The sequence below is a fragment of the Pinus tabuliformis genome, chromosome 7, assembly GCF_031772625.1.
Source record: "Pinus tabuliformis cultivar Carrire ecotype Pingquan chromosome 7, CPIR1, whole genome shotgun sequence".
In the NCBI taxonomy this organism is placed as follows: Eukaryota; Viridiplantae; Streptophyta; class Pinopsida; order Pinales; family Pinaceae; genus Pinus; species Pinus tabuliformis.
Genome location: NC_142293.1, coordinates 551,981,642 through 552,002,510, shown reverse-complemented (window position 1 = coordinate 552,002,510; position 20,869 = coordinate 551,981,642). Strand labels below are relative to the sequence as shown.

The following is a 20,869-nucleotide window of genomic DNA, read 5'->3' as shown; positions in this document are numbered from 1 at the left end:
GGAATGTGAGTTGTGCTAACTTAAAGCTTTTTATTATATTTTAAAATAATGCGATATTTAATTTTTAATTTTTAAAACTTTGTTCAAGTTTCAGTTAAATTTTTATGTAATTGTGTTCATGCTTGAACTTAATAATTAAAAACAATAGTGTAATAAATAGTATTTTTATTATTCAATAAATTGTTGCATAACGAATTTGAATTTTATGAAAATTTACCATACATAAATACAATTATTTTCCATATCATTTAACAAATATATAATTATGTTTATTTTTGAATTTTAAATTATAATTATAATCATAATCATAATCACAATTACAATTTTTCTAATTTTATTTTATTATTTAACAAATATTTAATTATGTCAAGTTTTACTAGTACAATCTGTTGAGGATGAGGCTTGTCAGCAAGGTGACTTAAGATCAAATCTCATCGGGGTGGTGGTGGTGCCCTATGTTAGGGGAGGAGACATGCTAAAAAAAAATATTTAGTTACCTAAAGGTTGGTAAACTTTATGTCCCTGCTTCAGTCTCCTCAAACTAAAAATCAAGTCTAAAAAATCACAAACAACTTGAAAAAAAAAAAAACAAATATCCAATAATATTTATATTTAAATCTTAAATTATAATTATAATATTTTCCAATTTCATCTTAATACAAAATAATATATTTAAATTTTATATATTTTAATATATAAAATATAATGAAGGAATTTAATTATATATATATATATATATATATGAAAAATAATTAATTAATAATGATAATTAACAAATTACTCGTAATAAATTTGTTTTTATTTTATTTTTTAGTTTGGATTTTCTATTACTGTAAAAAACTACATTTTACAAAGATTTACTATCTATCTTCGTATGTCATATAGGAAATTATATTTAAAGTAGAATTCTTTACTTCTAAAAGCAAATTTATATATCTGTGTTCAGTGAAACAATAAGATTCAAAATACCATGATATGTAAAATCATATAGCAGATACGTGTTCAGTGAAACAATAAGATTCAAAATACCATGATATGTAAAATCATATAGCAGATACTAGCAGTTAATATGAAAACAACTAACATAAAATCAATATGTAAATAAACATAATTAACATTAGAAACCATAAAAAGAATAGCTATGATCACAATTTTATAAGTGTGGCCAATAAATATGAGGTGGGGACTTTTATTGGATCATTGTGCCCAACACTACCTAGGGGATTGGTTCCTTGTGTAGAATAACAATGTCCAAATGAGTCAGTGAATCATCCATATCTTGAAAAAGCTTTATTTTGAAAAGGAGTTCATATTTGGTGTCATTCATGTCAAGAACTTCCCCAAGAAATTACTTTAGTAGAGGTCAATTGTATGGAGATATTAGTTTTGTCTACCCAAGTGTGTCCAGTATCACTTGGTTGAGTACCAAGCACCTGATTAGCAATAATGGCATGAGAGTGACTATATCCCCTCTCCTCAGCCCCTCTATGTGACCCAGCGCTTTATTTAGGAATTTTGCTAAGGGTCAGAGAAATCGACCTAAATATAAAAGAGAAGCTAGAAGCACACCAATTGAGAGTTTAAAAATCCTCCAACATAGCAAGTAAATAGAATGGAAAATACTAGTGAGAGGGCCACAAAGACAAACCCACCTAAAACTAGAGTAAGAATCCAAGGGAATTGGACAATATGCCAATGTAAAGGCCCCACTGGAGGAGAACAAGGACAACTCTAAAAGCTAACACAGACCCACTAAAAGTAAAATAAATACGAACCCATGAATTGGAGGAGAACAAGGACAACTCTAAAAGCTAACATAGACCCACTAAAAGTAAAAGAAATACGAACCCATGAATTAGAAAAGATCGTTGAACAAGTTGATGAGTTATCACTTTACATACACCATAGAAAAATTAGATTCCTAAAAACCATCAACACTCCCCTGCTATATATACCATGCTAAGAGCCAAGAACATATAGGTGTCCTAATGGGAGGGAGAGAAAATAAAAAGAAAGGTCTCGAGAATAACCATCCACGACCATCACCTCTTTGAGATACCAAATTTTTACTATAAGAAAAAACCACCTAGATACCAAATTTTTACGATAAAAAAGACGAGACCCGTTTAGATCTAGAGCAAAAATATAAAAAACTCAAAACAAAAGAAAAATAAAATAAAATAAATAAAACAGAAAATCTTATTGCCATAATACGTGAGTAATACCTAAATACAAGCAAATATCATGAATCCAACTTTAAAAAACCACAAACATTCAACGCACCATCCTTTACCAGCCCATCCCACCCATCGTAACTGCATTTAAACCACATACATTTAAAACACCATCCCTTTACCAACCCATCATGCTAAACTCTCATAAATATGATAATTAAATTAAATACCATGTATATATACCTTCTCACCCCTCCACTTACCTTCTCATTCCATCGTCATAAATACAGCGGAAAGCATAATTGATTTTAATTTATCAATGTTTCAAATCTCATTGCCGAAACCCGCACAGATTTCATTTGTGAAATAGGGCCCACTTGCTCTACCCGGTCTACGCTCATGTTTCGCAGTGGATCCCATATTCCTTTTTCTATGAGCCCACTTGCTCTACACGGTCTCCGCTCATGTTTCATCTGATAAAGAAAGCTGTTCCAGGTTGAAGTGGAAAGACGTCAGTTTGTTAAATAAAATATGAAATAGTCTATAACGCGACTTTTTGAAAGTCTTTCAGGTGGGTTTTTCCGGTCGAAATCCGGCAGAATCGCAAGTTTGATAGTTAGTTTCTGCACAATGAAAGCGTCCCAGGGGTTTTCGAGGGTGCTGAATCCAAATATGCAGTTAAAAAACCATTTTAACTGCAACAAATCAAGATTTAACCTCAATTTCTTCCGCCGGATTCCATCACCGGAATCTCCAAAAAATCGCATTATAGACAACTCCATAAAATATTAATAACGTTTTCAAAAAGAACTTCGCCATCAAAAATACGTTTTGCACCCTTCCATGCACCTCATGCCTGATGGTCATTTAAAAAATTTCAACGTATTTTACGGGCAAAATGGGTTTTGACGATCAAAATGCCCATCAAATTCCAACTCTCCTTTCCACTTACCTTCTCATCCCATCGTCACAAATACAGCGAAAATCATAATTTATTTTAATTTATGAATGTTTCAATAGAGAGATAAAGTTAACTCTTTCTATTAAAATCTAAATGTCACTTTCAAACCTCATCCCCCGACAACCGCACAGATTTAATTTGTCACATAGAGCCCACGTGCTCTACCTGGGCTACGCTCATGTTTCGCAGTGGATCCCATATCCCATTTTCTATAATGGTCGTCCTTGCAGAGGTCACTTTCCGAGAAAGCCTTATTTCCAACCCCATAATAAAGTAAATGTGTCTTGACATGCGCCTCATATAACACGATATAACATGTCGTTATTTTTTTTCTCTCTCATCACTTTTTTTTTTCTCTCTCATCACCGCCGGACATATTATATCGTGTTATATCAGGCCCATAACACGATATAACATGTCGTTATTTTTTTTTCTCTCTCATCACTTTTTTTTCTCTCTCATCACCGTCGGGCATATTATATCGTGTTATATCAGGCCCATATCAGGATGCATTTGGGATTGGAAATAAGGCTTTCCCACTCTGCGTCTTCTATCTGATTTACTCGACTGCCCACAAAATTATCACTTTTCTTTCTCTTTCATCACCGCTGGACATATTATATCGTGTTATATCAGGCCCATGTCAAGACACATTTGAGATTGGAAATAAGGCTTTCCTACTCTGCGTCCTCTATCTGATTTACTCGACTGCCCACACAATTACCAAAATAATTGAAGCCGTTGATTTGTATGGTCATCACATCGTTGTCACAGTTACACGTATTTATCTAAGGAATTTCGGAGAAGTGCGAAGATTTAGTGTTCTTATTTTAAATGTCTTTATTTTAGCTTTTTTTAATTTAGTGTTCTTATCTTAAATGTCTTTATTTTAGTTTTTTTAACATTTGGACGAAAAAAAAGTAATATTAAATTTTTAAATATTAATTTTAAATATTTGTTGATCAAATACTCCGATTCATTTGTGTATGCAGAAAAAATAAATATTATAATTTATAGTGGGAGCAGTTGAAATTATCCTATGTCATTTTATTTTCGTAACTGGCAGAGTTACCAATTTTTCTAATTAAAAAATCATTATATTTTTATATTAAAAAAAAATTATTATAAAAATGGTTTATATATTAAAATTAAAAATATATGTTAAAAAATTGAAAATTGAAATTTTAAAATTTTAATTTTCAAATATTTTAATTGCAGTATTATTAAATTATAAGATTTTGTAGTTTTGATATTATTATTAATAATTGTTAGATGGATGGTAGGATTTAATTTTCATAAAATATTTTAGAATATTTTTAAAAATATATACAAATAAAAAATTGAGATTTATCTTAAAATAGTTATGTTATTTTTTCTTTTAATTAAATTGATTAATTAAAAAAATCATATAAAATGAGATATATTTTAAGATATGTGATATTGATAAGAGTTGTATTAACTCATAATATCATAACAAGACATTCAACAGTAAAATAAGATAAATCTCCCCAAAATTAGATATATATTCATTATATAAATTAATGCTTATCGAAATTTATTAACCATTTTATTTATATAATTACTATGATTTATTTAATTTATTGGAAAAATCCCCAGTAAAATATTTTAAATTGATTTACGTAGAAAACAGAAGAAACTTGAAAACTAAGAAACTAAATTCTGCTGGCTTCTGCCACTATTCTGAAATTCTGCTGGCTTCGGCCATATATTGTAAAAAATCTGCTGGCTGGCCTTGGCCATATGTTGATTTTCCCTCTGAAAAAAAACTAGGTAAGAACTAGTCAAATTGATTTGCAGTGGGCTGCCACGAATCTCGTGGACCTGGGCGGCGGTGTTGAGAAGTCATTTTGAAATTTTTACCAGCCGACCACGTGCTCTATATCTTTTTTCTACGAAAGTTACTTTCAGTCAGGGGGCAGATGGCAGGGCAGCTAGGCAGCCTGCGACTTAGGCATTCACGGGCTAAGAAACCGTAACGTCACCAGACTTTTCCTGTACGCTTCCTTCTTGTTTTTGTTTTTCATAAATAGGGCTCCAATGGTCTGCAACAATTATATCAATCATCCTGTAGTTTCGTTTTACAATAATCACAGGTAAGATCTTGGTAATCGGTAGTGTCTGCTTGAAATAAGCTATGTAGCTTATATTACAACTATATATGTATTTGCAGATGCCATTAGTCTTACAATTAATTTTAACTGTGAATCGACAGGTTTTGAATCTCAGAATAGTTGCGAAAGGAAGCGATGACGAAGTACCTGGTCGTTAGCTCCATTGTGTGTTTCTTTGTATTTGTTTCTGCGTGCATAATTTCTGCCAATGGATTAGTTGTCCATGAACACGATCTGTCAAAGCCTGTGCATGGGCTTTCGTGGACATTTTATAAGGACAGTTGCCCCGACTTGGAGGACATAGTGAAATCAGTACTTAAGCCGGCTTTGGACGAAGATATCACTCAGGCCGCAGGCTTGCTGAGACTTCATTTCCATGACTGTTTTGTGCAGGTATTGTGGAAAGTGTCAGTGTTTGATAAAAGCAGACTGTTTGTAGGGAATTTTTATTTTTATGGTAGATTTGGGGTACTTTTTATTTAGACGGCAGATTGTAGAAATATTTTCAAATTTAATTGATAATATTTGTAGAATTCTAGATATTTCCAAAATCTGTAATATTAGTTGAATTCTATTATATTTCCAAAATCTGCAGTTTAGATAAAATGGGTAGAAAAATGTTTGTTATCAACTAGATGTTTCTTTTGAGGGAGATGTTTGTAACTGTGTTGCAAGGTTTTCATTTATGTTACAAGATTGGCAAAGTTTCCATTTATGTCTAGCAAAATCGGTTGTATGCTGATATCTATGTCAAAAAAACAGGTTATTATTATTTATTTTGAAACGAAATACTTGTTAGGATTTGGACGCCTCTTTAATACAAATACAGAGTTTTATGATAGTTTTTAATACAAACAATATGAAAACAAGTTCCATTACTATTTTCAAGTTCCATTACTAACTCCAGGTTCTGAAATTGAAATTTTAGTATTTAGAATAGATTTACAATTATTCTCACCCATCTTTTACACCCATAAAAATATTCTAACATTCGTGATGTTATATCTGGAAAGGGTTGCGATGGGTCCGTGTTGCTGACAGGAACTAAAAGAAACCCCAGTGAGCAACAGGCTCAGCCAAACTTAACACTGAGAGCCCGGGCCTTGCAGCTGATCAACGAAATTAAAACCGCTGTAGAAGCTAGCTGCAGTGGTGTTGTAACTTGTGCAGACATTCTGGCTTTGGCTGCTCGTGACTCCGTCGCCCAGGTTGGTAATACCCTAATTTCCTGTAATTATAATTTTTGGGTTTGTTGCTTTGAATGCAAATTTGCAGGAGGATTAATAGAAATCATCATTTTGAAGGCAGGAGGCCCAAAATTTCCAGTACCACTTGGACGCAGAGATAGCCTAAAGTTCGCCAGTCAATCCGTAGTTCTTGCCAATATACCAGCTCCAACTTTAAATTTGACACAACTGATGAACATTTTTGGCTCCAAAGGATTCAGTTTGGCCGATATGGTTGCTCTTTCAGGTCTGATGCCCAATTTACCCTCTAAACTTTACCTTTGAATAATGTGATATTTTTATTTCTAAATCTAGATATTTTATTTGGGAATATGGTATATAAGAAATACAACCGGATATACAGTTTGGGTTTGATGGTTAAAAGCTTGTATGTATGTTTGATGGGTTGGACTAGTAGAAAGTATTTATACCTGGTAAATATAGCAATCAAGTAACTGTATGGAGGTTCAGTGTCTAACTTGACTATGCGAAAAATAAAATAAGAATTCATATAAATAGCATCAATTTGCTCTCGTTCGTTTTAGCATTAATTTAACTCCTTTCTTTTGTCATGACCTGTTTCAGGTGGACACACAATTGGCATTGGTCACTGTAACTCATTCGATAACCGATTATATAACAAGACCACAGGGAAAAAAATTGTGGATCCAAGTATAGCAAACAGTTTGGCAGACGATCTTTATTCATTATGCCCCACTGTTAATAACACCGTGGACTTCACAAACTTGGATATCCAGACTCCGAACGCTTTCGACAAGAAATACTACGCGAATGTGCAGAAGAACCAGGTGCTATTCACCTCCGACCAGAGTCTCTACACCGAGACCGATAGTGCAGAAATCGTTGACAGCTTTGCATCCAGCCAGACCGTGTTCTTCAAAAAGTTTGTACTGGGAATGCACAAAATGGGGCAGTTGGACGTTCTAACGGGCAAGAAGGGAGAGATCCGTACCACATGCTCCGTTCCGAATCCGACTTCTTCAGCCTTTGAAGAAGTTATCGAGTCCGTCACCGACTCAGAGCTTTAGCTTCTGGTTTAAACTTAGGAATAAGGTTAATGATGTTCATGTCTTTCCCTTTCTTAGTATGGCGACACACTTATATGGATTGCAGATTTGCTCCCAGTTATAATGTTTATGTTATTTTGACAGGATAAAATATAAATAAATAAGCATTTGTATATAAAATTTTCAAAATTTTGTTATTCAAACAAGTAAAATAGCTGTGTTGATGGGTGGTTGCGTTGTGAAGACATTTTTAGATATTAAGTCATCGGTTCATTCCTTTCTCTTGCTCGAGTATTATTCTTGAAGATAACCTATAAACTTGTGAATTAAATCCTGATCTTATTGAAGCAGACTAGTGTTCATGTGAACGTTTGCACGTTTGCAGTAGCAGTTCCCATGGAGTTCCTTGTGAATTTACAATTTTGTTTCACAAGATATTTTCTCTACTTTTAGCGAAATAAATCATAAAGTAATAGTCTAAAAACTGGCGAAGACTGTAAAATATCAATACTGTATTTCAAAACAAAACGAAAGCAAACGCACTGAGAATTTTAGATAAATACAGTTCAAAACAAACGAATTTGATCCAGGTGTTCTGGAATAAGCAATAAAGTAATAGTTTAAAAACTGGCAAAGACCGTAAAATATCAATACTGCATTTCAGAACAAAACGAAAGCAAACGCACTGAGAAATTTGGATAAATACAGGTCAAAACGAACAAATTTGATCCAGGTATTCCGAAATATTCGCTTTAAATATTCAAAGTCACATGCGACAGAAATAATTGAAATCTCTAGGTTGTTTTATCGAAGTTGTTTCTTTAAATGAAAATGTATCATATGGAACGGAAAAGATCGGCTTCTTTTCCCAGAAGATGGAAAAGATCGGCTTCACATGCTAGTAACATAACAGATTCACATTAATCTCTGTCAAGAATTACATAATTTATAAAATCTCGTTAAATAAATGGAAATTCAAGAAATATTTACTTTGTCTTTTCCTAGAAGCCGGACTCTATGTTACTTTCAAATTGCGTTCACCTTACAGCACATTTTATCTACTTTTCTCTAAGAAGCCATAAAGTAATTGTTTGAAGACTAGCAAAATCTGTGAAACAGTCCTTTTTTCTTTCAACAAGCTTTTATAAATGTAAAAGATCTTACATGTGCAGAGTTTCTTTGGCACTTTCTACCAACAGAAACAGATTTAGTCAGAGATCAGAAGCTCCACCAGACCAAAACAGGGCCAGGAACCAGCTAAAAAACACATTACAACATTCCAAGAAGGCAACAATCTGGGCAACATAAACCCCCAACCAGTCAAAACAGAGCATCAAGCTTCCCCCTCCTAGATAGCAGGTCCGCTTGAGAGTTCTGTTGCCTGAAGATGTAGCAGAAAGGAATCGAATTGAATCATACTTTATAGCTTGGATTTGCAAGAGCCAGTGGGACAGTGAGGCCACAGTTTCACTGCAAAGAAAAACAAGAGAATTTTGTGTCAGATTCAAATTCACATGTTATTAAAGTAATTGAAAATTTCCAGTTCCTTACTGAAATTGTTCACTCAAAATGTCCATTTAGAGGAAAGTGTAGCAGATACAAAGAGAATTAATTGCTTTTTACATGCAGGTTCGCACAGATTTATGTTTGGAGTATATTCCAAAACTACATCTGCTTAGCAAAGCATTGGTTTTCTTTAAACATAAGGAAACTTTCCACCACATATCTGATATTTCCACATGCCAATATTTCCACTTGAGGTACTAGGAGTTGTGAGGATAATTATAACTTAGCTTAATTAATTTCTTATACAAGTATATTCATCTTATAGCTTTTTATTTTTATTTTTGTGGTTATCTTAAAGTGGAATGTGAGTTGGGTCAATTTAAAACTTTTTATTATATTTTAAATTAAAGAGATATTTAATTTTTAATTTTTTAAACTTTGTTCAAGTTTCACTGTAATTTTTATGTAACTTTGTTCATGCTTTAACTTAATCATTAAAAACAATTGTGTAATAAAAAAACAAATGTCCAATTATATTTATATTTAAATCTTAAATTATAATTATCATCTTTTCCAATTTCATCTATAAAATAATATATTTAAATTTTATATATTTTTAATATATAATATATAATTATATATACAATAAAAAATAACTTTGAATTAAAATATATCATTACCACTTTTAAGAGAATAAATTCACATCGCTTAAAAGTCTAAGTTGCTAATATGAATATACGGAAAGGTAAATTTATATTTTTATTACGTTTTTCTTATTTTAATAATAAAAAATTATGTAAAATATGTGTATCTTTTTACTAAATAAAGTTTATAATATTTTATAAAATTTATTATAATAATAATAATAATAATAAAATTAGTTATATATATTATACCATCACTAATTATTAATTATAATTAAAAAAATTAATTAAATATATAATAATTTATATATATATATTAAAAACTATAATGAAAAATAATTAATTAATAATGATAATTAAAAGAAATTAATGGTAATAAATTTATTAAACTCTCCCGAGTCCCAACCTCCCAAGGTATATTTAGGTAACTCATGTCGTCGCAGTGGAGACCATTTTCTATCGCGGAGGTCACTCTTCGTCCTGTATCTGATTTACCAGACAGGCCAAAAAATTACCCAAATAATTGAAGACGTTGTCTGTATTGTGATCACTTCTCCTTACAGTCGCTACATGTCTTATCTAATGAATTTCGGGGAAGTGCGAAGATTTAGTATTCTTATTTTAATTTTGGTTTATAATATTTTGTAAAATTTATAATAATAATAATAATAATGAAATTTAAATAAATATATAATATATTTTTAAATTATAAGATAATTAATTATTAATTATAATTAATGAATTTAATTATATATATATTAAAAATTATAATGAAGAATAATTAATTAATAATGATAGTTAAAAAAAAATTACTAGTAATAAATCTGTTTTTTATTTTATTTTTAGTTTAGATTTTTTAATTAATGTAAAAAATTACATTTTACAAAGATTTACTATCTATCTTCGTATGTCACATAGGAAATTAGATTTAAAGTAGAATTTTTGACTTCAAAAAGGAAATTTATATATCTTTGTTCAGTAAACTAATAAGATTCAAAATACCATGACATGTTAACCATATAGCATATACCAATAGTTAATATAAAACAGTTAATATAAAACCAACTAACATAAAATCAATATGTAGATAAATATAATTAACATTAGAAACCATAAAAATAATAGCTATGATCATAATTTTATAAGTGTGGCTAGTAAAGATGAGGTGGGGACTTTTATTCAATCATCGTGCCCAACACTATCTAGGGGGTTGGTCCCTTGTGTAGAATAACAATGTCCAAATGAGTCACGTAATCATCCATATCTTAAAAAAGCAGTTGGACTTCATTTTGAAAAGGAGTTCATATTTGGTGTCATTCATGTCAAGAAGAACTTCCCCAAGCAATGACTTTAGTAAAGGTCAATTGTACGGAGATATTAGTTTTGTCTCCCCAAGTGTGGCCAGTATCACTTGGTTGAGTACCAAGCACCCAATTACCAATAATGGCATGAGAGTGACTATATTCCCCTCTCCCCCTTTATCTAGGAATTTTGTTGAGGGTCAAAGAAATCAACCTAAATATAAAAGAGAAGCTAGAAGCACACGAATTGACAGTTAAAAAATCCTCCAACAGAGAAAGTAAATAGAATGGGAAATACTAGTGAGAGGCCACAGGTAGAGACAAACCCACCTAGAACTAGAGTAAGAACCATAGGGAAGGGGACAATATGCCAAGGAAAAGGCCCCAGTGGACGAAAACAAGGACAACTCTAAAAGCTAACACATACCCACTAAAAGTAAAAGAAATACCAACTAATGAGTTAGAAAAGATAGGACTTGCTAGCTAAGCAAGTTGATGCCTGGAGAAAGTTATCACTTTACAAACACCATAGAAAAATTACATTCCAAAAAACCATCAACACTCTCATGCCATATATGTCATGCTAAGAGCCAAGAACAGAGAGGTGTCGTAATGGAAGGGAAAGAAAATAGAGAGGGGTCTCCGAAATAACCATCCACGACCATCACCTCTTTGCAATACCAAATGGAGTAGTCTAAGCAGGCAGAGGAATTGCCCAGAACCTCCGCCGGTCAGAAAATTTTCTAACTCTGGCCACCGACATTTTTTCCCTCAAACCTCGATGTTTGTCACTCTGTGCAGGAATGCCTGGAAATTAGATGGTGATGTGACACTTCTGTGGACGTCCATACATCCATAATATTGATGGTCATACATTTTCCGGCTTGCAACACCTTCACGGCTCTCCCCTATTTCCCGACAGCTTTGACTCCCACATTAATGCACATCGTGTGGATATTTGTTTCCTTACCTTTGAGGCACGACAACAGTCCCTCTATTTCAAATTTCAAATTTGAGTTTTGAGCTCGGAGCAAAGCGCTTCGTGAATGCCCAAGCCAGGGAGGTTGGCTTCGTGATGTGTTTCTTCCTTTTTCTTTAGAGTTGGGTCTTGTTGGATGACCTATTGCATTCACGACAGGGAGAAATATCAAAACAAAGTGATTTATTCATTGTGCCTTTATTTGTTTTGGTGCGGGATGCTTTCTTCACAGACCACTGAGCACGATGAGCACGATGAGAATTTAGGCATAGTTTCATTGATTTTTTACCAAATGGTGAAATAGTCAAAATTGAGTAGAAAGGCGGGCGACAGAATCTTCAACGTAGAGGCCAAAGATAATGAAATGAAATGAATATGCGATTCAATCCCATTATGTGTGTTTTTGAGGTATTGGTGAGAGTTTGATTTTGTGTTTTAAGGGGTTTTTGAAATGTTGGAGTACCCATAAATGACAGTGATGCCGAACTCTTAGGGAATTGGGTTTATAAATGTCATAGCACCCTCTTGCTAGAGTGTTATGTTGCTAGTGTTGGGTTGCCAGAAAATGTTGGAGTTGAAGAAGGAACCAGGAGGGCGCTCTTTGAAAATGAATTCTCATGAGCGTCATTAACAACAACACGTAGAAGGAGGAGCATCGGTCTCATGGAGGATGACTTGCTCTCAGTCTTATCCAGGTATGGTGCGTTCCTTGATAATTGTGTTTACCATAATTGATTTGGTAGAGATAATGTGTAAGTAGTTTAAATGTTGTGTGATAAACATATTAAAAACATAATCTCATCAAAAAAGTGTTTTTTTCCTAAAGATGTGGTAGAACCCTATGGCGAAAATGTAGCATACAGGAAGAGACTCTTTGGCCTTGAAACTGGGGTTGCCAAGATCCCAAAAGCCTCACAACATTTGTTGTCAAAATAAAATGATTGAAAATTCAAAGAACCAAGCAAATCAACATAAGGGCCACGAATATCCCAGCTAAGAGAATCGCTATGTATATTGGGATTTGTAACAACAGGGCACAAAAGAGGCCTCTCCATTAATATCAACACCCTTCTTCGTTTCCTAATTTTGCTAACTTTTCAGAGATCTGGTAGTTCTAGATCAGGATATTTTATTTTGTATAAGATGTACTATGACATATTTTTCCGAATGGATATAAAGATTGACGTTTAAAGAGAAAAACATTTTGGTGAAGGTTTGAAGGAGAGTAAAGTAATTTAATAAAATATAATAATTAATATCTTTATTTATGTGAACTTGAAGAAGAAAATATGTCCATAAAAACGTGTATGTTTTTAATTATTTAACATAAATTTTTGTATATATTTTTAATAATGTAATTTTTAAAATTAATATATATTTTTAAAAGGTTATTTATCAAATATAAAGTATATATATATATATCTATATATATATATATATATATATATATATATATATATATATATATATATATATTTCTTTCCATATATTTTAATTGATGTATTTAGACAAATATAATATTATTCTAGAAATTTAAATTTGAAATCTCTATGAAGAATGAAATAGATACCAAGTTACATCCATGGGGCTTTGGATTGACGGTGAATGGGTGCATTGTTAAAGCACTCCTTGCGATAGGTCACCACAACTACTTTAGTATTTCCCTTTAGCACACAAGCAATATCTACATTTTGTTATCTTTAAGTAAATATATTGCATTTGCTTTGCTTATATATGTGATTCTCTTGTGATTTGAAATATACGCATTAGTTTTAAGTGTGAAATTCTTCAAACAGATATATAAATGCCTTATAAATGCAAAAAATGGATTCACCATGAAATAACAGTAATGATTACATAGATATCCCATTGGACATTTCAGTACAATCCAATCTGAAGGAAAAACCACTTCCAACCTTGAGCATATAACATGATAAAATTATCAAGGAAAAGGTTAGTTTTCATTACATTCTTCAAAAGGAGAAAAAATGAGAGAGGAATTGTGACCTCCAAATCCAAAAGAATTGGATAAATCAACTTTAATGTCTAATCTCTCCTTTTTTGGTCCAACAATGAATTTCATATTCTAGCAAATAATTTTTTTGGAATCGTTCAGGTTGTACAAATGTATCCATGCTATGAAAGAAGAACCATAAACTAAAGAGGACTTTGAATTAGTTTATAGTTAAGTATTCTCTATACGTTAAAATTCCACATACAAAAAAACAAAGAAAATTTGAAGTCTACATACCACATATTTTTCTGGATTTTCTAGGTTTATAGAAGGATGAACCCATCATGTGCGAATGGCTTGCAAAATCCAGTTTAGTAGAATAATTATCATACACAAACATACAGGGATATGTTAATCATGTCGTCAAGAACAAACTAGTTGTAAAGTTGACCAATATATTAGAACATAGAAATAAATGGTTTCAAGTTTACACTTATGCAATTTATGTAACAATCATGGATACAAAATACCATTTGAATTTGGAAAATCAAATGGAATGAAGAAGTAACTTATTTTTTATATTAATGAGAAATAGATAGGAGTTTCTTTAACATCCGTTCCAACATTTTACTATAATGACTTATACATTTTAGATGAACAACCTGTAAATTCAAAAGGCCAACTTTCAAGAATTCTCCTTTCCACCCAAGTATCATACATCAAAACAATTTGTACTTGCAATAGCTACATGCATCCTTCAAACTTATATTCTATTGTAGTAGACTTCAAACATTCCAGTAGGATTATCATAGTTAAGAACAATAGTCACACAAGTCATGAACCATGCTCACATAAGTGGATCAAAGCCCACCCCCATGTCTTTTAAAAATAAAAGGGTTGGTGAGTGCAAGGAGATACTCTATGATCCTAGAGGGAAAAAGTAGCATCATATGCTTGGTGCCTTGGGGTAGCACCAATGAATTTGGTAACAACATATGCCCTTTTGAGGGGTCTCCATTTAGCAAAGGAAGCTAAGGTAAGATCATTGATTATCTTAGGTGATTCCTTGGTGATCATTAGAGAAATGCTTCGGAAAATGTCACCAGTGGATAGAAATATTGTTGTAATCATATCTTGAAAGCCTTGAACTAAAAAGGAGGAAAGAACATTAAGAAAAACCGCATTCTATCATGTGAAGCTAGAGCTAAATGTAGAGGTTGATCTTGAGGTCAAGGAGGCCACTGAACTAACCAAAGGTGGGTTTGAAAAAAATTGGGTGCACTCACCATGCAACACCCACTAAGGTATTGGATTAAATTCACACATCAATCTGCATTTACTATCCTCGTGATTTAGTATCAAACATACCAAATCCATTAGATTTGGATGAGAGCCTCTGTCACATGCAAGATTTAACAATAGGCTTGTTTACTGAATGATTCAGTATGAACATTTGTCAGTTGTGGGATAATGGGATATGGAAGAAAAGGAATTGGGAACATATGTGGTTGATACCTTCAATCATGAGGTCCCCTAGTAACCAATTTCTTTGTAATTTATCTGGGTCGTGGTTATTTTATTTCAATTTCAAGAATATTGCAAAGGATTGTAGTAAAGGTGATAGCTTTGGCTTCAACATTTTGGGTTTGGTTCTCTAATTCTAGTGAAGGGAGTTTGTAAGGGCTTTGGAAGAGAGTGGTCTCTCAGCTTCATTTTCCATGCATAAAATAACTCCAGTACCTAAAATTATCCCATTAGGTCAATAAGAATTCAGTTTAACATGAGGCTTATGAACATTGAAATAAGTGTTTGACATCCTATACCTTCTGGATGAGGATTTGTCATACGATATGCATCAGAAGTAGAACTTCCTCCCAGAAACTCTGCATAGATCTTTGCTTCCCTTTTCTGAAAAAATAATCGAAAGTGCAAATTCTAATAATGCTAATATTAAAATACAAATTTGTTTAATTCTCTAAACACAAGCTAGATTACTTGTTCAATGTCCTCTCTGACAAAATGTTGTACTTTTGCATGTTCTAATTCTTCTAGAAGAAGAAATCATGCTCCCTCTCCCATAACAAATCCATCACGATCCTGTAAGGTAAATATTATATGATATATCAATAACTTGAAAATTGTATTTAAAATTTAAATTGATATAATAACAAGACAATAAATATCCGCGGGACAAAAAACATGACAATATTATTATAATAATCGAATCACAAGTTACAAAATACAGAATAAAGAAGTAAGAAGAAAATAATAATACCACATTCCAAGGAGGAGATGCTTTTGTAGGATCTTCATTTCTTTGTGATAATGCTCTCCAAGCTATAAATCCTCCCACACCGATAACAATCACATACGAGCTCCACTTCAATATCAAACAACAGTTTCCATTCAAAAGCAAATAGACACCAATTAAGTGCATTTAAAGTACATATTGGAAAGTGACAATTATGCATGATAAAATGCATCACAAATAGTTGGTATATATTACAAATCAAATAACACAAATATTGAGCTTTGTCATTATATACAATAAGGTAATTTAAACACATGGAAATACACTTTTCTCTCGAGCCTGGAATCAGACATTATATGATCTTTATTGGAAGCAAATGCTTAAAAAAAGCACTCAAGACTTAATCACTCATAGTTGGCTGTAATAAGCTTAATTCTCAAACAATATGTGCCAAAGAATAGGAAACCACATAAACATGAAGATAAGCATGAACTATTTAAGAAAAAAGGACAATAGTGGGTTCAATAATAAATCCCAGCTGAACTTACCAATTGGAATAATTGCAGCATCAGAGCCACCAGAGAGCATGGCATCCTATGCATGGAATGACCCCATGCAAGGAAATTAATACATTTTTTGCAAAAACAAATGCAGTGAATTGAAAAGGTAAAACAACTTACAACTTCACCCCGCAAAATATGATTTGCATCAGTTATGATGTAAAAATTGCTTGTAGCACAAGCAGTAGATATGGAATAGTTTGGACCCATCCATCCTTGCAATAGGGGCATTCATCTAGAAAATAATAAGTGTGTATCAAATTTATCCAATTCCAAACATTATTGAAAAGGTATCTAGAGTTTTTGACAAGCCAAGTCCATGGCCATCCTTGCTAATCCCATATTTGTTGTTGCAAATGGTACACATAATGGGTTCATTTTCCTGTAGAAAATCCTTAATGATTCTACTGCATCATTGAAAACCTAATGCAATATTGATAGACAAGAAACTAGAGTATAAGTACATGTAATCTACACCAAGATAGTCTATGCCATGATCGTGGACCTGAATGTATCTTTAACTATCAAAAATCTATCTAGCTTACAAATTACAACTTTATAGAACATCGAAGCAGTATGTGTCTTATTTTATGTTTTCCAACATTATTGCCTTCCAAAATAACAACATTGTAAGATTACCTTCATTCCACCATTCATTCCACCATATTCTACTACCTTTTTTTCCAGCAGTAAGAGAGTAAAGAATGAATTTATCCATGCATCTTGAAAACTTTGGTGCAAGCCAACCATCTATTGAAAATGACTTTATTTCACCAGCTATTCTCTGAGAACAAAACTGAGATATTCCAATCAATATCATAGGCCATATCCCTGGAAAAATGATATTAAATTTAAATAAACACCTACAACCAGTTTGGATATGTCTTCCTTTCGGATCAAGTGGATCTAGATTTAATACTCCTTTTTCTTGCAACCTAAAGTTGGAAAAGTAAATCTAGATTTGATACTACATTTAATGAGAGCCTAGTGTCAGAAATTCAATCAGTTTGAACTAGTGATCCAGTTTCCTATAAAATACTATGATCATGTTCATTTGAATGGCCATGCACTGAACTATAATATATCTATAGCTATTTTCCAACATGGGGCATATAGGTTATATAATATTGTTAATTTCTCAACATCACTTGGTTTATTAGTAGCATAACTTAGTCTATAAGAAACACACGAGAGAAAGAAAAATGTAGAAACAATTACAGTTGGAAAGTTTGAGCAATCAAAGCTCTCAATTTCACTGATACCACTCTATCCCTAAAGAATATTCTTGTAGAAAGTATCTAGATCATGACCAAGGAAAGTTACCACTCCCATTCCAGCCACAACTACCCTCCTCAGCTTGATAACAATTTTAGTTTTTTCTTGTACAACCTTCACAAGTTGCAGAGCAATGGCCATTTCTTTGCCTGAAAGTTAATTAAAGTGTGTTAGATAGAAATTACCAAAGAACCTGAGAACCCCCGACCTAAATCTCGCATTTAATTACCCTCGTTGCTCATTTTTAGAGTCGTTTGCAACAGGTTGTGTAAGGGAGGATTTCATAACTAACTAACTAACATCAGTCAAATCAATCTAATGGCCTAAGCTATTTCAATCATCTAACACCAAAAATCAATGATAAACAAACACACAAGTGGCATGGGAGTGGAGTTCTTCCCAGAGGGAAACGCCTTATGGCATAAAAAGTATTAATATGAAAAACCTTCACCTAAATAAATGTTAATGTAAGAATACTACACATGAAGACACTAAAATCAGAGTCACTGGAGTGAGGGATTATGTTATTACCTATGAGTATCTTATTTTATCCAACCCAAAACCAAATATTGTGTGGTTCCACAACACTTCTTTCATAAATATCAAGAATAATATTTATAGTTTTGCACATATTCTATGCAAAACATTTGGTTGTGAGTTTTGTTTTTTGTTTTTTTTTTTTAATATAGATTGTATAATTTATGTAATAAGTAGATATTTTGTTCATTTGGAAAGTGTTTTAAGTAAGGAATTTCACCAGACTAGTAAATATTTTGGTCGTTTTGGAAAGTGTTTTAAGTAAGGAATTGCAACGGACTGGCACCTAGCTTCATCCCTTTCAAAACTGAGGCCATCCAGTGGGATGTAGCACATCCAGAATGGAACCTAATGGATGGATTAAAGCATTGTTGAGCCTTGTTGGCAATGTTGTAGAGAAATTTGCTTGATTGTTGGATTTAGCTAATAAAAGGACATAAACATGGCACTATTTGGTAAGAAATAGTGGTTAAATTTTACCCAACTTGATAGTCGGATGAAATGAAAGATCTTTAGGTTAGAATGCTAGGTATGTATTTAGATTAGGGGACTTTGATAGTCATTTCCAGCAGATCAGATATTCTCAACTGTAGCAGATGGTCAAGCTCAGGTTGGTGTAAGCGTATTCCAAGGAGAGCCTGAAATGGATGCAAACAATAAGCTTCTAGGTGAGTTTCAGCTGGTTGGTATTCCACCAGCTCCTAGAGGTGTTCCCCAAATAGAAGTTACCATTGACATTGATGCAAATGGTATAGTGATTGTATCTTCCCATGACAAATCCACTGGCAAGGAGAAAAAATTACTATAAAATTATCTGGAGGGTTTTCAGATGATAAAATCTAGAAGATGGTCAAGGAAGGTGAGATGCATGCCCAAAAGGATCATGAAAAGAAATAGTTAATTGATGCTAGAAAACATGCAGATAACATGATATACAGTTTGGAGAAGAGCTTAAGTGACTACAAGGAGGAAAATGTAGCCACCGAAATCAAATCGACAGTAGCTGATTTGAATAAATCCATGTCCAGTTACGACTTGGATATGATCAAAGTGAAAACTAATGTTGTAAGTTAAGAGTCCTTAAAAATAGGATAGCATATGCATTAACAATCTAGTGGGTCATCTTCTTTTGGATCATAAGGGGGAACTGAGGCACATGAAGCTAAATACGAGGAGGTGAGTAAATGATCAAAAATCAATTGAGAGTTGCAAAATACATGTCTATTTTCCAAAGTCATTTAGATCATTTTATTATTATTATTATTATTATTATTATTATTATTTTTAATTATTTAGGCTAGTAATAGAGCAATTTTGAAAAATTTAAATGGCTAGAACCATTTAGAAGGCTTGTTGTTTGAGAAGGCATCTCTCTGACCTGAAAAAGGGTTTTTCTTTAGCAGAGTTGTAGTTGGAAACATAGGTGGCAAGAGATTGTACTAAATTGCAGTGATGCAATTATTTTTTCTAAACTAAAGTCAGTGATTTGTGCAGTTGGTTTTCTTCACAAATCAAATATTCTTATGATCGATTTCAAAATGGGTCTTTCATTTCTTGTTAATTGTACATGATGCAACAAATTACCCCACAGGGTGCCCTCTATGGGAATGAGACTTTGCATTTTTGAGATCAAATATTAGGTGATAAGAATCTCATTTGCATTGTGCAACATAAGAAACTTTGTTTTCAAAATGGGTTTATTCAAGAACTGGTTGGGAAGCTCCTACACCTTGTAGTTGCTGATTAGAAGGTTCATTGGCTTGTTGGGATGGTTATATTGTCTTGTCGTAGCAGCAGAGGGGGAAGGGCGGGTAGGTAAGATAGTAACAAGTTCTGTAAAAAAAATCTAACACTAGGCCCAAGTCAGATTGAAGATTCCCCAAACTAGGCTTCTTGAACATAGGGTAATCAACCTTAAGGAATCTTGCGCTAAAGAAAGATGAAAAGAGTAAAACTACTTTGAACATCTAAACCTTAATTTTTGCATTTGTAAATCTATCCAAAAAACTAAACCAGTTGTTTCTAGACATTATTGTTCCATTGAATAAGCATGCATTGTCAGTAGGAGAGGGAGCTTATAAGGTGCAAAAGTGCAACATGTCTGAAAGGAATCAAACCTCAATTTTTGTATCTGGAAAATGCAAGTCCATACTTGTAAAACTATGATGAACATTATACCTACACTCGCTAGGGACTTCACACTTCGGAAGTTCTTATTGTACTAAAGGATGTGGTAGCCAAAGGTCCTCCAAATTGCACAGAGTTCTCCACTTTAAGAGTCGTCGAACCAATTTTTTTGTGAAATTTCCTAAACCTTCACCAATAGCGATGATTCAGGTGG

The 20,869-nt window shown here is 32.7% G+C and overlaps 1 protein-coding gene and 2 pseudogenes across 1 annotated transcript; 2 read left to right on the top strand and 1 right to left on the bottom strand.

Moving 5' to 3' along the window:
- Positions 1–5,111: 5,111 nt before the first annotated feature.
- LOC149248555 (peroxidase 12-like) lies at positions 5,112–7,701 on the top strand. Its single transcript, XM_089458469.1, has 5 exons — positions 5,112–5,249; positions 5,369–5,660; positions 6,281–6,475; positions 6,572–6,740; positions 7,079–7,701. The coding sequence occupies exons 2-5, from the start codon at positions 5,403–5,405 to the stop codon at positions 7,540–7,542; spliced, it is 1,086 nt and encodes a 361-aa protein (XP_089314595.1). The 5' UTR covers positions 5,112–5,249; positions 5,369–5,402; the 3' UTR covers positions 7,543–7,701.
- A 7,864-nt stretch (positions 7,702–15,565) lies between these two features.
- On the bottom strand, positions 15,566–18,233 carry LOC149248554 (3-oxoacyl-[acyl-carrier-protein] synthase II, chloroplastic-like; annotated as a pseudogene).
- A 938-nt stretch (positions 18,234–19,171) lies between these two features.
- Positions 19,172–19,716, top strand: LOC149248553 (heat shock 70 kDa protein, mitochondrial pseudogene; annotated as a pseudogene).
- Positions 19,717–20,869: the final 1,153 nt, after the last annotated feature.